Genomic DNA, 17,325 nt, shown 5'->3' on the forward strand with positions numbered 1-17,325 from the left:
AATTTATAAAAAGGGTTAAAAAAATTTCCACACTTTTGCAATAGGTTCAAGTTTGAATTTGTAAATGTATATGCCGGTTTTGCTTTATATATTGCTGCACTATTTGCAATAGATCATCAATCTTTTCATCGTTACATTTTTTTGGGATTGTGCATCTTTGACTGTACATATAACAATCTAAAGGCATAGTATGTGTGATTTATTTTATTACAATATCCCAAAAACACTAGAATAGTGTTTTATAACTTGCTGACTTTTTATTAGACTGCACAGATCATAGGAAATGTAACTCCCATGATTTCAATTTACATCTTTGCAGCTAAAACACAACTTTTAGCAAAACATAAGTAAAAAATAAATACAGTAAATGTTTACGTATATAATTTTTTATATATATAACCTAAACAAATTAACATAGGCATCACATTTATTCTGTATTTTGCACTAAGCTACAATGGATACATCATACATTCATACCACACATTTCAGTGCATAGAATTGTGCAAAGAAAAAAAATACATTACATGAATAAAAACAAAGACAAATGGGTGAGGTTACCATTTTCGTTACAATTCAGTTTACTTAGCTGAGGATAGCTTTATTTACTTCATTTATCAACCAGTTTAAATATTGATACTTTAAGTACCAGTTTTACTTGAAGTCTTTTCTGAAAGCACCTTTTTCATCTTTAACATATATGTGTGTGTTTAGCAGACCTGAGGATCCGCCGCCAGCACTCGTCAGAAAGTATGTCCAGTATTAACAGTGCAGCCAGTCACTCAAGTCTGGGTAGTGCTAAAGATGCAGAGGACAAGAAGAAAAAGAAGAAAAGCTGGGTGAGTCAGTGCAGGAGGCTTCATCTTCCTCATCACCATCACACCATAAGACTCATCCACGTTTAGAAAGATGACTTCAACTGGGATCAAACAACACAGCATTTGGGAGGGGGGGCTTGCAAAAATATTCTAATTATTTAATTATTTTATAATATTATTATATCACTATACAATATTATAACTACTAGCCACCATATCTATATGTATGTCACTTCGTTAGATAAGAGAGCTACTGGCTAAGATCTTCTTTAAAGTCGTTTTTGTGTTCCTAATGTTTTTTGATAACCATAAATGTACAATAATTAAGTAAATACTGTGGTTACATATTAGTTAACCACATTATTTAAAACAATACTGTAAGTCTAACATTTGTTCATTTGAGTTTGTGTTAATTTCAACATTTACAGGATTGTTTGTATTGTTTTTTTGCACCTAAACCTATAAGAGCTAAAACTTAACACTGTTTTTTAAATAACATTAACAAAGATAATAAAAAACAAACAAACAAAAAAATAATCATCCTAGTTGCTATAACGGTATATTTAGCGGTATATCCAAGGATTAATAATGCACTAGTTAAATCTATTTTTCAAACTTTTACATAAATATGCAATTTTCTGCATATAACTAAGTGCCAGCAATTTATTTTGAAACCTCTCTGACATAATCACGTTTGACATATTCCATATTTATATGTTTATCAAAGGCAAACATTCAAGGTAAACATTTAGATTTTGCTTTGCCTGGGATTCAAATCTCATGACCTTGACATTGCCAAAGTAACTATATGTGCAAAAAAAGCCATAGATATTTATCTAGATATGAGCTTTTAGCATTTGTTGGCTGTCTTTAAAACCTTGAAACTAACAACCAAAATTACACAAAAATGCAGAGACAAGTTTGTCATCATTCTGATCAAGTTTTGGTCACACTATCATCATTTTATTAAAACAATAACTAACAACTTAACAAACCCCAAATTTTTTGGTAAGCTAGTGGTTAGGTTCAAATATTGGGTAGGATTAAGAATATATAATAGATATGTGCATTGTAAGTTCTAATAAACAGTCAATATACTGTATTGAAAATATTGCTTCTTCTTTGATGAATCAGCTTTAATCCAGTCATCATTCTAGTTGTGGTCTCCTCACTCACACAGTTTCCAAATTGGGAGCATCAAGAACGCGTAGCACAAACATTTCTGTCATTTCACCCCCTTCCGGCTGTCTCTTCCTCTTTCACACCCTCTCTCACACTTTCTCTGTCTCTCACTTTCTCACCACACCACCAGGGCAAGGATAGAGGACACAAGGTGACTATAACACCCCTCAAACTCTCCTGCATGCCCGTATGGAGGATTCCACATGCTCGTCCCATTATTTCCCTCAGTGGCCCTCCAAACCCCTAAACCTCCTTGAACCCTTCAGTTTTTTACTCTCTGGACATCATATCTTGATGCCTTGTCTGAGGAATGCACTAATTAAGAGCGTTTTGGCTCAGGTTGCAGTCATTACCTGTGATATATTTTTGTTGTTAGGATGCAATTGTGCATGTTTTACTCCTAGTCAGCTGTTCTAGTTGACTCACAGTTATTTATTATCTCCTGATGCTTGCGGGGCTGTTGTTTATTCTCATTTAGGCTGTGCATTAAGTCAAGAGCACTTGAGGTAAACAGCTGTTTGAGAAATAGCATTGGAAATGTGAGCAGCAGTTATGGCTACTTTTCCTCAAGCTGGCCTTAGACTCTTGTAATGAGAGCAGAGCTCAAACAGAGCTCATAACAAACAATTCAAGTCTTTATTTATGTGCCCATTAATAATTCATCTGCAAAATCTGAGGCATTGGAGTCTCTTGTTTCAGGCTGTCTGGAAATGCTGCTGAAAGACAGCAAAAAAAAAGACAATTACAAGAGAGGGAGTGAGACAAGGCTTGTAGAATAAGGATGAATTGCGAGAGTTGCATTTATTAATTCTGCTATCATTCACTCATCCACAAGTTCAAAACCTGTATGTATCTTATGTCAAATACAGGAGTAGGTATTTTGAAGAAAGTTAATCAAACAGTTGATACAATTACATTGGATTTTATTGTTAAAGTTAGTATAGTACCATCCATCAACAGTCTTCAGAATGCCTAACAAGTAAATATTAAGTGAATAAGTAAATAGTGGGTGATTTTCCTTGCATATACTATATTATCGTTAAAATTTCGATCAATACTATAACTTGCAAAGGATAATAGCTAGCCTTGGCTGTGCTAAAACATGGCTACAATATAACAGAACATGTGATCATGCTAACAGCTTTTAAAAATGTTATGAGCATCCCAACATACTATAGTAACCTTCCCAAATATGTTAGCATCTCCAAAACATGTTAAACAAAGCTAGCAACCTAATACAACCTGCTAGGAGCATAATCAAATTTTAAATGTTAAAGGAGCTTAACATCTTAGCATGCTACATGTAGCTAAATACTTAAACTTGCTAGCAACTTGCTGTTATGTGTTGACAATCTTAAAACATTTAATAATCAAGCTTTAGAAAGTACTTGACATTTTATATTAAATTTGATGAATATTATTTATATTTGTTTTTGTTTTTTTTAAATACTATTCCTTGAAATGCATTGAAAATGTAATATGCTTTTTGTACGTCCAGTGCAAATATTATCTATGCAAGTACAATCACTGGACTGAATATGTCAGAACAAAAATCCTTATTGTTGAGCGCACTGATGTCAAGGAAGAGGAGGAAATAGACTTCCTGTCAAATTATGTTATGAAGAATTGTCTAGACACAGCCTCCATGAATCATCCAGAGTTAATCAACTGAACAATAAATAAATGATGCTGCTGTGTCAGAATTTTCTGGTCCAGCGATGAACTTTTCAGTCAGTGGTAACAGTGAGTATGTTTTGTCCGTAGGTGGCTGATTCCATCCCTGCCCAGGTCAGTGTTTCCACGTCCCGCATCACTGCGCCCTCTGATAACCTTAAACCCTTAACTGTCCTGCACCCCTGAATCCTAAATGTTTCCATTGAAACGTGTGCATGTCATCAGCATCCCTCGTCCCAATGACTGCCAGTCTGTTTCTGCTGCTTAATTAGTTCTGTACAGTAAACTATACGAGCAAGACATTATCTATCCTCTCAGAATGTTATGATCAGCTCATTTTATCTCAAGTCTAACATATCAAACACCTTTATCTCAAGCTGACAAATAACTGGAGATGGAATGTGTTTACCAGACTCACTACTAAACTCTGAATATCAGTGACACTTTTGTATGTAAAAATATGGATCTTGTGTATGCAGTACACCCATTTTTGACTTTGAAAAACTTTTCTGATCAACTTCAAATGTTGACTGCTGTAGAACAGATTTACTTTGTAAGTTCATTTCTACATTTTACTTTTTTTCAATGTAAGGTTAGAATTATTTTCTGTGGTTATTGACCGGAGAGATTGAGCGTGCTTTTAAAAAAATTTAATTTGTTATATTGTTACTGGAATGTTACTGGAGTTCTCCTAAGCTATTAATTTTTTAAAATCCATTTTTTTCTGACTGCTGACTGCTGAATGGTTTGATATGAAAAAATGCTGTCTGACTATAATAACTATATTGATCTGTGTTTATTTCTCACAGTTGCGCAGCTCCTTCAAGCAGGCCTTCAGTAAGAAGAAGACAAACAAGCCTCAATCATCCCATGATGAGATTGAAGAGATGACCGATTCGTCCCTCCCCTCTTCACCCAAACTACTACACATCAGCAGACAAGCCAGCTCTCCCCAACCACTCCTGTCATCACCGTCCACCACAGAGTGAGTAGACACACAATTATACATATACAAACAATAAAGAATGCACAAAAAATATGCAAAGATTACAATTTGTCAACAATTTGCACTCTAAAAATTGCGAATACATTTTATAAACTGGTTTAATAATTGTACATTTTTAATGGTTTCATTTACAGCTTTTAAGGTCTTTAGTAGTATAGTAGTCATATAAATATCATGTAAATATCCAAGCATTTAATAACATATACAACACATTTATCACCAGAGGCATCTAAGTATGTTTCAAAGATTTGTATTGCTTGCTTTGTTGTGATTTTGCTTGACTTACATAACATCTTGCTTTCTTTCTTTTTCCATAATCATATTTTTATTTCATCCTATCCTTTAATCATATCTGTATTCTGCCCTTGTTCCTCACTTCCGTGTCTTCAGAAAGTGTTTTTGTGATAGCAAGTCCTCCCCCATTTGGATGCCAAAGAAAAAGTCAAACGGTCATGTGGTCTACAAGCACAGATCTCGGTAACAGGCACAGTGTGGCATGCTGGGAAGGCTTGAGAGTGTGCAGTGACTAAAATCGGCAAAGCTAGATTTGATTAACAAAAGATATTGCTTTCCTAGATTTCAGTTATATATTTTAATCAAATAACTGAGCCTTTTGCTATAGTTTGATTAGAATATGAAGTGCTGTTGGGTTTTCTCTAAACAATGGAATTAGAGGATGGGTGGTAGTAATTAGAGGATGAGTGGTAGGATGGATGGATGGTTGGATGGTTGGTTGGTTGGTAGGTAGATAGGTAGGTAGGTAAGTAAGAAAATAGGTAAACCACAAGTCAAATTGTGTCAGAATAATGTCAGGCTAACATGGTAATATCCATATCATAAACTTATATTTAAAATGTACGTCATTTTGTTTTCATAAATCATAAATTATTCTTCAAAGCATCAAACAATAGAACACACTTAAGGATTATTATTTCACACCCACTATTGAATAGAATGCAGCAGACGCCCCTCACAAATATAAACCACAAAGCTTGAGTGTGAATATGTGTACTTCTAAGTTTGTTTATATACATATTCTGACCACATCTAATTCTCCCGCAGTTTGTTGTGTATTAAACCCGCCTGTGTTTTGTAGCTCTCTTGGGTGTGTAACAGTGTTGTGACCCCTCCTTCCCTGTGCGCTGTGTGTTTGTGCAGACTGTGTGAATGTACAGAAGCCGAGGCTGAGATTATCCTCCAGCTGAAGAACGAGCTGAGAGAGAAGGAGCTGAAGCTCACTGATATCAGGCTGGAGGCGTTAAGCTCCGCTCACCACCTTGACCAGATACGAGAAGCCATGAACCGCATGCAGGTACAAAAATACACCCGCCTATACATGCTGACTCACTGCAGAACCCTGCAACCTTATGTTAGGGCCTCTCTTCTCTCTTTTTTTTTTTGGTAAATATTAATATTCAGACTCGAGTGAATCTTTGTGCAGAGGCCTTGTTTTGGTTTTCAGTCGAACAAAAAATCTATAGAAAGATTTAGAAATTAGAACATATGTGCCATACTAATTATTTTAATAAAACTCAAATCGGAAAATAACATGATGGATATATAATGAGTCTAGGATTTCAATCATATTTTGACTCTTTATTATGAGCAGTTTCTTACATTTGTTAGCCACAGTGCCCCCTATTGGCAGATTGGAATGAGTGCTGATCATGCTTCAAGTTTTGAACATCTTACAGTTTTTTACAATTGCTATGACACTTTTATCAATACATTTAACAAGTTTCCTAAACTCTTAACACAGTTAGCACAACATCCGTCTTCGTGGGCTATACAATTAACACATTTCTTGTTGTTTTGACACAAAATGCATCCAGTTAACACAAATTTAAAATGCTTTAACTTCTTTTACACACAAGCACAACCAAGAACAAAACAATGTAATTTTACAGTCCAATTTACAAATGCTTTAACACAGTATGTCAGAACAAATAACACCATGTTCTAAACAGAAATTATATAGGATAAAGTCAAAGTGAACAGCTGTTCTAATTGTGAATTGAAACACAAGTTTATTCCCTGTATTTTATTTAATTGCCAATGAGAAACAGCATATTGCTGTTATATAAATAAATAAATAAATAAATAAATGTAGTCTCTCATATATATATATCTATATCTATATCTATATCTATATATATATATATATATATATATATATATATATATATATATATATATATATATATATATATGACAGCTGATTCCCATCTAGAAAGCACACTCATGTCTTGTTTTGGTTTTTCCAATCACATGATTATGTTCTAAAAGAGGACTCTTGAGGTTTTTGAAAGGAACAGTGAGCGCATTAAAAAACTTTGTCACCAATACGTCCATGTAAGATTACACAGTGTGTTTTGCAGTAAACTACTCTTTAAACCTGGAGTTCATTAGTACATACAGTACATATACAGTACAGCATTTGCATACACTGTGTCTAATTACTTTCAGAGAGTCATGAAGTTAGAGGCCAATCAAGTACCACATGAAATTTTCAATGTTGAAAAGGCTGGGGATGTCGCCGTAGGAAAAACATAATAGGCCAAAGGGCCACAGTTACCGTGCCGGGCCTCAGAAGATATCAAGTATAATGTGGATGAGAACATGTGGCAAAAGACCGGGCAGTATAGAAGATTACTTTGTTATTTTATTATAATTGTGGTGCTTTTCCTGTTTGCAGTGATGTCCTTCTGCAAAAAAAAGTCTGTACTGCAGAAATTCTATGTCTGTATTTTTTTTACATAAACTGTAAATTTTATAAAGCAATTTTTTTTCTTCGTTTTGTATAGAGTTTACAAGACAACGAAAACGAAAGAAAATGCATGCATTTACGTAACCCAATGAAACAAAACTGTAACGAGACTTCAAATATAAGGGCAGAGCTGACACATAAACTAATGCAGTTTCTGTAATTTTAGCTGATGATAGTGTTTTTATTGTCAGTGTGTTCTGATTGACTGAATGTTTATGTTGGAAGAGAACATGTGTTTGTGTTTTGAACAATAATTTCATTTTGGAACATGTTTGCAGTGTTTTGTTAGACATGGTGTAGTGTGTTAGTTTATTATTGTATTTTGAAAAGTAGTTTAGAGGTTTAGTTTATAATGTGTGATTTTGAGCATAAAATTAACTGTTTTGCCAATTGTGTATTTTAGGTGTGTTGCTGCGTTAAGAGTTTAGCAAACTTGTTAAATGTATTGAAAAAAGTGTCATAGCCATTGTAAAAAACTGTAATATTGGTTCTTTAATATAATACCAAAATATGAGGATCCACATAGCAGAGGGGGGCATATAATTTCAATGTAGTCTCACAGCAATTTGTAACTTTTGGATTTATTGGCTAATTCCTATGAATTTGTATTATCTCATTTGTACATTTTTGAATTGTTTTGAGTTTTTTTTTTTAAACAAGCTAAATAACCTAAACAAAATAATGATTTAAGCTTCTTGATTTAAATTTACATATTAGATAGTTGGAGTAAAAAGTAAGAAAATCATTTTTGCAGTGCATGTTTGAGAAGTTTACTACAGTCGTTTTGAAAGAACCAAAAGTAGTCGATAAAAAGCACAAAATTGCTTTAATTTCATGTTAAAGTTATTCATCTTTTGTGTGCCTGATACACAGTCTTTAAAAGCTTTAGAAAAAGTTTTGAAATCTAGGCAACATAATGCAAGAGCTGATCTTCTTAACTTAAGTGTATTTCACTGTGTTTGTGGAAAAAATCTTTTTAACTTTTTTTGAATGTAAAGTTTTTTTTTTTTTTATCACAGAATTCTACATGTGGACTGCACATGTTTCTGTTCAATTTTGGATACTATACATATATTTTTAGTGTTGACTGTACATGTTTTTTTTTTTAATTGCAGAATGAGATTGAGCTGCTGAAGGCAGAGAACGACAGACTCAAGTCCAGTGGCAACACTACACCTGCTGCTACACCTGCTAAAACAGCCCGTCCTCCATCAGAAACCTCTAGCACGTCCTCCTCATCCTCACGTCAGTCTCTAGGGCTCTCGCTAAACAACCTCAACATCACCGACACCATTATGTCAGGTTAGTCCTTGCTTCATGTTTTAAAATTTTGAAGCTGTTTGGGTCTAAAAATTGTATTTCAGAATGTATCATTAAATTATTGCAATGGTTGTTGCTACTAGTGATCATGATTTCCCATTTAATAGCAAATTGGCCTACTCTGATACAGATTTCTGATTCTTATTTTTTTATTTTATAGAAACCAGAAAAAAATAAAATGCTAGAAAAATGTTTATGTGCTTAATCACAGGCTGAATCTGCAGCGATTTAATATTAGAGTCAACAACTGCTTTTTAATCATGATCCACACAAAGAGCAACATGCATTATCTTGGGTAGTTGGTGATCATGATGATCATATTTGATAGGTATTATACAGATCTAAAAAGTAATTACAGTTTAAACTTTTAATATGACAGTGTGTTTCATTAAAAATAACCTAATAAAACCCTTTAAAACACTATTTAAGATCTACCTCCAGTATTTCATACATAATCAACAGTACGTGTGCCGGAGAGTCTTTAAACACCCTGCTGACTTACTATAGTCCACACATAAAATGAAATGAAGAGATGCACAATTATATCCCATGTACATTAAATATACAGTAGATGCTTTCTTGAGCTTTAGACTTTGAAATTTAAACCCTGAGCAATCGACCTAAAATGAGCTGGAAATGAAAACTGTCCTCAAACATAAATATGATCATTACAGTTTTTAATGCTGAAAACATTAGGGAATTTCAGAAGTATAAAACGAACAAAGGTGAAATCTGAAGTTTTATTAAATAAATTTTGGTGGCACATGGACAAGCAGCAATGTTTCATTGCGAGGTTGAGATCGCAATTAAAACCTTTGCAGGCAAATTTAATTTCTATAATCACGTCTCCAACAGAGAGAGATTTTTCAATCTGATGATTTGGTTTTCCACCAGTGTGCTCAAGCTCATGGACTGCAGGGTAGATTTGCATATGGCTGTATTATTGATGATTCTGGAGTGGTGCTGATGAAAACTCTGGCATGGGAAAGACCATTTCACAGCTGTGCGGGAAGAGAATGAACGCAACGAACAGTGAAATGGCCTCTTTTCTGTAAGGAAAGATTTGTACGCTGGGCCTGTGGCCACGTATCGAAACGGCTTGGCAAGGACTCGTCTGCGCTCGGGCTAATTAAAAGTAGTGACTTCTACACTCTCTCAGGACTTTGGCCTGTTTAATTGATGGTGAGATGTGTGGAGGAGCACCAGAGCGTGGGCAGACGTGTGGTGCAGGGACGTTATCACTCCTCTGCAGAATGGCGTGCCAGACGAATACAAAGCGCCTCCCTCCCGCCCATTCACCAAGATCCCTATACAAGACCCATCAAAGCCGCACTCCTCCACTAACAGCCTTTTTCCACTATTCAAAGACTTGTTAATACCAAACAGCTCAGCCTTACAGACAACAAAGCTTAAAGCAGTCGGCATTTAACTACAGTCAGAACTGAACATTAGCGTCTCCATTTGGTGAATTTGTCAGCGCTGAAAAGGTTCTTCTCCCGCACAGTCAATGACTCACTTGCCGATAAGTCTATGAGTTGTTCAGCCTTTGATATTTTAGTCATGCAGTGAGTTTGTTTTTTGTGTGTACACAGATATTTTGCTGGATGACGGCTATGAGGGCAACTTACGTAAAGAGGGCAGGAGCGTCCGAATAGTGGTCACCATCAACAGTGACTCCAACAAGACCAAGGTACAGAGAGATTTTTACTAGTCTGTTTTAACTCCAGTAGCTATTTTGATAGAAACTAGTCATCAACATCTCATGTTCTCTTCTCGTCAAAGGCTATGCAGAAGAAGCAGTATCTTATTGGGTCCATTGGCGTCAGTGGCAAGACCAAGTGGGATGTGTTGGATGGAGTAATACGACGCTTGTTTAAGGTGCCAGTTTAGCTCACTTAAATGTAGATTTGGGATGCAATTCTTCAAGTCTAACAGATTAATTGTGGTTGTTTTAGGAGTATGTGTTTCGCGTGGATCCATTGACCAGTCTGGGCATGAATTCAGACAGTATAGTGTGCTACAGAATGGGGGATGTGGTTCGATCTCACGCTTCTGAGGTGCCTGAACTGTTGCCCTGTGGATATCTGGTCGGCGATAACAATGTTATCACAGTCACGCTCAAAGGTAAGGAACTGCAAAACATTCATGAAGGGTCCTCATAGAGGTAACAAAATTTTCAGCCAAAATTGGGAAATATTTCATATGTTTTCCCTGTTTGTTTACATGACAAGGTTTTTTGGGAAGTGTAATTTAAAAGTGCAAACAAGCATGCACAGTGTTTCTGCTCAAGTGTTTCCCAACACTTCATCAGCAAAGAGTGGATTTACTTCACATTACAACCAAAAGACATTACACACAATGCAAATTGTACATAGACACGAGTGCAGATCCGCAGACTACACTACTGTTTACTAACAAGTTGACTGCACCAAATACTGGCCTGACATATTTAATGCAGTGTTTTTTGTGGTTGTATAAATATGGATAATTTTGAAAATATTGTAGTGTAGACATAGATGTGAAACCTATTTAAAATGGAAGGGAAAAACTTTGTCTACATCATTGTTGTGTAAATGTAGCTTTATTGTAGGTCCATTAGACGCTGCCAATTAGTCCTAGATGCCCATCAAACACTGGTGCACTGAGATGAACATGTGTCTTGGTCCTTTTCCAAATGCTCAAGCATATCTAGTTTTTATCATCATATTCATGATGTTGCCCATGACACTCTCTAGAGGCATCGGGAATATGTCTTCCTTCCACAGATCTTCATTTTGTATAAATGAATGTGTTTAAATTCACATTTCAATTTACTAACATTATTTTCATAGAATGAGATTGAATACATTTCATAGTAAATGGAAATGTGTTCTTTTATCAGGTTATTGCTGCATGTTCCTTTGTGAAATTGAAATATAGCGAAACTATATTGAAATTTTAAAACGAATCTGAAATCAGAAGAAAGTTATGGGAAATAAAGAAATAACTTCATAAAAACAAAGTAAGGTTTTTGCTTGTGCTCGTTTCCATTTAAAATGTAAGCCAACCACTGCACCTGAAGGAAACAGCAAATGAACTGAATGAGACACAGATTCACTTTCTGCCAGCAGATGATACTTAAGGGATCAAAATGAACAGAAATTATGTATCTAAAGACAATCAGTTCACCTCAAAGGTTCATTCTTAAAACATCTACTCCAGTAATATTGTGATTTGTTGCTAGTGATCGAGGACTACATGTATCATGTTTGTTGTTGTTGTTCCAAACCAAAACAAACACCCAAACTACAAGTGTGAACCCTTAATATCTGTCTCTTTATGCAGGTGTGAAGGAGGGTAGTATTGATGACTTGGTGTTTGACACGCTGATCCCTAAACCCATCATTCAACGCTACTTAAACCTGCTGATGGAGCATCGTAGAATCATCCTGTCTGGTCCAAGTGGAACAGGCAAATCCTACCTAGCCACTAAACTAGCCTACTTTATCCTATCTAAGACTGGTCGAGAGGTGACAGACACCAACCTGGCCACCTTCAACGTAGACCAGAAATCCAGCAAGGCACGTAGAGTTTTTTTACTCTGGGAAGTAATCATAAGGTGCATCATTTGTGGCAACAAATGGAATTGCAAAAATAATTGTTTTCAGAAAGTTTCCCAAACTTTCCAATTATCTGCCATTGGTTGGTTGATCCAACATTTTATTTGTTAATACTTTTTGAGGGAAGTCAACCTGATATTGGAATAATGATAGCGCAGATGTGTAAAACAGATGTGCTTTGTGTTTGTTAAAAACAGGATCTTCGACAGTACCTCTCTAGCTTGGCGGAGCAGTGCAACACAGAGGAGTGTGAGATTGAGCTGCCCACTGTAGTTATTTTGGACAACCTCCATCATATTGGCTCGCTTAGTGATATCTTTAATGGATTCCTCAACTGCAAATACCACAAATGGTGATGACTCACATTATTAAGCTTTTTTTTTTTTTTTACATATTTAGCTTTTGATTAAATAATCAAGTGAGCTTTGTTATGACCTGCTTTATTATGAATACAAACTACCGTTCAGTAGGATTATTATTTAATCTTTTTTTTTTCTACATTTTTATTTCATTAAATGGTGCTTTTTACCTTTATATTTAGCAATTATAGTTAAATGCTGTTGCATCACAGCAGGCACTTTATTAGGTACTTTAAAGGGGAATACATTTAGTTTAATAGACTTTCTGTGAAAGTTTAAACTTTTTTTCAACTGTTTTCCAAAATTTTTTAAACATATGTTCAACATAATACTTTTAATAACTTATTTCTAATAACTAATTAATTTTGTCTCTACAATGATGGCAATGCATGCTATTTTACTAGTTATGGTGCATCAGTATTTATCTTAACGTGCAAATTAAAGGCTTAAGTAGGTTAACTAGGTAAATGATTGAACAACAGTTGTTTGCTCTTTAGCTAATTGGGAAGAAAAAATCCTGAGGGGGCTAATAATATTGACTTTAAAAATAAATTTGATTGAAAAGAAATAAGACTTTTTCTAGAAAAATAAATACATAAATATAATAGGAAATACTCTGAAACTTGTCCTTGCTATGTTAAACAGTACTTGGAAAATATTTGAAAAAAAAATATTGAAATTTTACAGAAGTTTCTAATAACTCTAATCATTAATAATTAGCTAATCGTTTTGTCTTCAACTGTAGCTCATCAAAATAAATACATTTCATCTAAATGTTACGATTCATTCCACAGCCCCTATGTCATAGGAACTATGAACCAGGGTGTATCCTCATCTCCAAACCTGGAGCTGCATCACAACTTCAGGTACTGTGCTCTGATATTTTTTCATGTGAACAAAACATCTTCTTATAGTTGTTATTCTAGCCTTTCACCACATGGGGGCCATCAGTGTTCATGTATTTGTCATTTTAGCGCATGCAAAGACACAAACACAAGCTGATATTTCCAGTCATGGTCTCCTCAGGTGGGTGCTGTGTGCCAACCACACCGAGCCAGTGAAAGGCTTCCTGGGCCGATTCCTGAGAAGAAAACTGATTGAAACAGAGATTGACAAGAACATGCGCAGCAATGACCTCATCAAAATCATCGACTGGATCCCCAAAATCTGGCAACATCTCAATTCCTTCCTAGAGGCTCACAGTTCTTCAGACGTCACAATTGGTAATACACACAGCACACAAGCCAAAAAAGATAGTTCACCCAAAAGTGAAACTTATTTTACCTTGAGATGATGACCCAATTCAGACCACAAAAGCAGAAAATTCAAAGGAACTCCAGCTCAAGACCATTCATATAATGCAGTGAAATAGAAAAACATTGTGTTAGTTTGGTCAACAAAAATACGTGCGAAGCAAATAACTTTTTTCCTAGATTAAGATAAGACAAAAATGGGATGACATAGATATTATTAGATACCAACAGTGAATACATCAGCATTTAATGACTGAAAAAAACAAAACTACAGTGTAGTCATAAACGTAAAAAACTAACCAATATTCATTTTATTATAATCTGGTGGGCTGCTGCATAGTTCAGAGGATCTCGTTTTTGTTTGTCTGTTTGAATGTTTTTATTGTATTTATTATTATATGTGTATATTTAAAAGATTAAAAGATATGATACAACAGATGAGGAGATCAACGCATGTGCTGCATGTTACTGGTGCAGCAGAGTTTCAGAGTGTTTATGTGTATTTTAAACCTATAGATAACAAACATTTTAGCCTTTACTTTCATTGGCAAAATTAACACTGATTAGAAAAATTATATGTGACACATATTGTAAATTCCAAGTATTAGAGGTACACAATAGTGATTGACTTCATTAATTTAATGAACTGTGCATTCATTAAACACATTAACATGGCAGTAAAAAATAGTGCTCAAATACCAAACAAAAAGTGAGGAGGTCCTTCACTGAGTTGAACACGTTTATAACAGAACTTTAGTTGTCAGATGAAAGATGCTCAATCAAACTCGATGTTACAATGAGCACAAAAGGTGTATTTATCCACTGTAAGAAACATGTTTTTGTGTTGCTTCAGAGTGAGTTGCTTGTTGTACAGTTATTTACAAGAATTTTTTGTTGAATAGTACATCGCATTTAGTTTTTAGTTTTTGTTTCGGTTGTTTGTTTTTTTTTTTCTTGTTTTTTACTAGACCCACCAAATCATACATGCCCTGAGAATTTAAGGTACAATACTGCATATGACATGTCGCATGGGATAATTTTTTTTACACTCTGTTCTGTTTTTTGCTTCACTGCTGTAATGTAAAGTAGCATAAGCAAAACATTGCTGAAATGATGTACATTTATATTATGTAAAAAAATGTTAGTACTGCCATGTTTGACGATTATGTGCTCAATTTTATTTTTATGGTGAACTTTCCATTTTACATACTCAGTTTGGTTATTTCAATCATTTTAAAATATTTAATCATGTCACTTACAGGGCCTCGACTGTTCCTGTCTTGTCCAATGGATGCAGACGGCTCACGTGTGTGGTTTACTGACCTGTGGAACTATTCTCTAGTGCCATATCTACTGGAAGCAGTACGTGAAGGACTGCAGGTATACATTCAACCAAGCACATCTAGATACTGTGTTTGTTTCTCACAGTCTGCAGCTAAAACCTTTGTTTTTTTATTTAATCATTGCTCCAGCTGTATGGTAAGAGGGCAGCATGGGAAGACCCTTCCAAATGGGTAATTGACACCTACCCATGGAGCTCTGCCTCTCTTCAGCATGAAGGCCAATCACTGTTGCAGCTGCGGCCGGAGGATGTGGGTTATGATGGTTACAGCTCCTCTAAAGATGGAGCTGCCTCCAAACAAGTTTCTCAGAGCGACACAGAGGGAGACCCACTGGTAAAGATCGCTTCATAAAACACATTTCTTTTAGATATACACTACTGTTCAAAAGTATGGGGTTTGGTCAAAATAGTTATTCTATTTTAATATATGAAAATATATATTTATTCCTGCAAATATTCATTGTTAGCATTATTATTCCAGCCTTCAGTGTAACAGTTTTCCAGAAATCATTAGAATAGTCTGGTTTTGCTTTCTAAGCATTATTTTTATAGTCATATTATTATTATTATTATTATGTGTAGTCCCATTATTATCAATGTTGATAGCATGTTTGCCTAATTAGGTTGAAACAATGATTCATTCAGATTTTCTATTAATATGAAGTTAAAAAGACCCAACGTTTATTTGAAATGTAAATAGTTTGTAATATTAAACATCTTTAAAGTCACTTTTGATGCATCCTTAAATAAAAATAAAGAAAAAAAACATATTTAAAGCATTTATTCCCCAAAACCTTTGAACAATACTGTACAGTGCATTGAAAAAGATACTAAGAACTACAGTACTACACGTAGTCATGCTGCATTACTAACCCTTTTTCAGTATACACTAGAATCTGCCAAAGAGCAGCAAGGTGAAACATGGGGCAATATTCTGTAGGGGGAAATGAATGCCCTTTTCTTGGTTACCTTGTATGTGTATTTGTAAGGTCATTTGAAATTTATCACAATGTATGCAAATAGAAAACCTTAAAAAATATGTATAAATTTATAGGAAATATAAGGTTTATGGTGCTATCTAGATCCAATTCTCTCATGTTTTTCTAAAATACCCATGAATAATAAAAAACCAAGTAGACATAAACAAGCTGTGGCTGAGATAACCTGTCTGGTAGTGATAAACGCACATGGGTATATGTGTGCGCGTGTGTGTGTGAGTGAGGAAAAGAAAATCAAAATAAACAGCACATTTCTACCCTCTTGTGGACAACGATGTAATATAAATTCCTGACTCTGAAAACTATGATTTAAAAGTCCTCTAGATGGCACACTTTGATGTGTTATAAACAATAGGGCTTATCCATGAACAATAACACAGTGACAGAACAAATGTCTTTGTAAATCATACATGACTGGTTTTAGGAAGGCTATACCAGTCACATTCTAAAATGCCTTACAATTATTCATTAATAGTGATTTGATTGGCATAATATTATAATACTAATGATATTTGTGGCTCTTTTAGCTCACCAAACTTTTTAGCCAAAATTATTTTTGAACTAATATTATTGCGCCGTCTCATCTTGCTGTCTCCTCTCATTTCTTTTTTTTTCTGAGAACAGACATTCAGAGATTATAAGGTGACAGAACTGCTGTTGTTTGTTTAAATATCAGTGATTAGTTTGAACAAATTTAGTCTGATAGCACTTGTGTTTATAGATGAAATGATTTTAATGTTGTAGTGTTTTTTCCTGTTGTATCTGTGTGTAAATGTTGAGGTACACACATTTTGTTTGTTTGTGTTTCATCCATAGTTTTTCTGTGTTTGTTTGTTTGTTTGTTTTAACACTTTACATTTGCATTCTCTGTGTGTTAAACTGCAGTGTTCTAATCGCCATTGATGTTCCTTGTCTGTAAATGAGTGTTTTGTAATCTTCATTCATTTAGAGTTTTGTGATATCACTAGTTTGTATGTGTCAGTTCATGTGTTGTGTACTTGCTGACGTGT

General features: G+C 34.8%; 1 protein-coding gene across 53 annotated transcripts in view; it reads left to right on the top strand.

Moving 5' to 3' along the window:
• nav3 (neuron navigator 3) overlaps window positions 1–17,325 on the top strand; it is a 367,745-nt gene that overhangs the window by 342,937 nt on the left and 7,483 nt on the right. For 13 of the 53 annotated variants that reach the window (NM_001443136.1, XM_087247451.1, NM_001443131.1 and 10 more), the window contains 14 exons: window positions 712–836; window positions 3,762–3,785; window positions 4,481–4,656; window positions 5,836–5,989; window positions 8,560–8,746; window positions 10,357–10,454; window positions 10,547–10,642; window positions 10,720–10,888; window positions 12,089–12,324; window positions 12,561–12,715; window positions 13,517–13,588; window positions 13,749–13,945; window positions 15,237–15,355; window positions 15,448–15,651. In NM_001443136.1, coding sequence (NP_001430065.1) covers window positions 712–836; window positions 3,762–3,785; window positions 4,481–4,656; window positions 5,836–5,989; window positions 8,560–8,746; window positions 10,357–10,454; window positions 10,547–10,642; window positions 10,720–10,888; window positions 12,089–12,324; window positions 12,561–12,715; window positions 13,517–13,588; window positions 13,749–13,945; window positions 15,237–15,355; window positions 15,448–15,651 — 2,012 coding nt within the window. Of the gene's footprint in view, window positions 1–711; window positions 837–2,127; window positions 2,149–3,761; window positions 3,786–4,480; window positions 4,657–5,067; window positions 5,155–5,835; window positions 5,990–8,559; window positions 8,747–10,356; window positions 10,455–10,546; window positions 10,643–10,719; window positions 10,889–12,088; window positions 12,325–12,560; window positions 12,716–13,516; window positions 13,589–13,748; window positions 13,946–15,236; window positions 15,356–15,447; window positions 15,652–16,939; window positions 16,958–17,325 lie in introns of all 53 variants that reach the window. The other 40 variants (NM_001443135.1, XM_087247452.1, NM_001443132.1 and 37 more) reach the window with 7 other exon arrangements.

The sequence above is a fragment of the Danio rerio genome, chromosome 4 (genome assembly GCF_052040795.2).
Source record: "Danio rerio strain M-AB ecotype USA chromosome 4, GRCz13ab, whole genome shotgun sequence".
Taxonomy (NCBI): domain Eukaryota; kingdom Metazoa; phylum Chordata; class Actinopteri; order Cypriniformes; family Danionidae; genus Danio; species Danio rerio.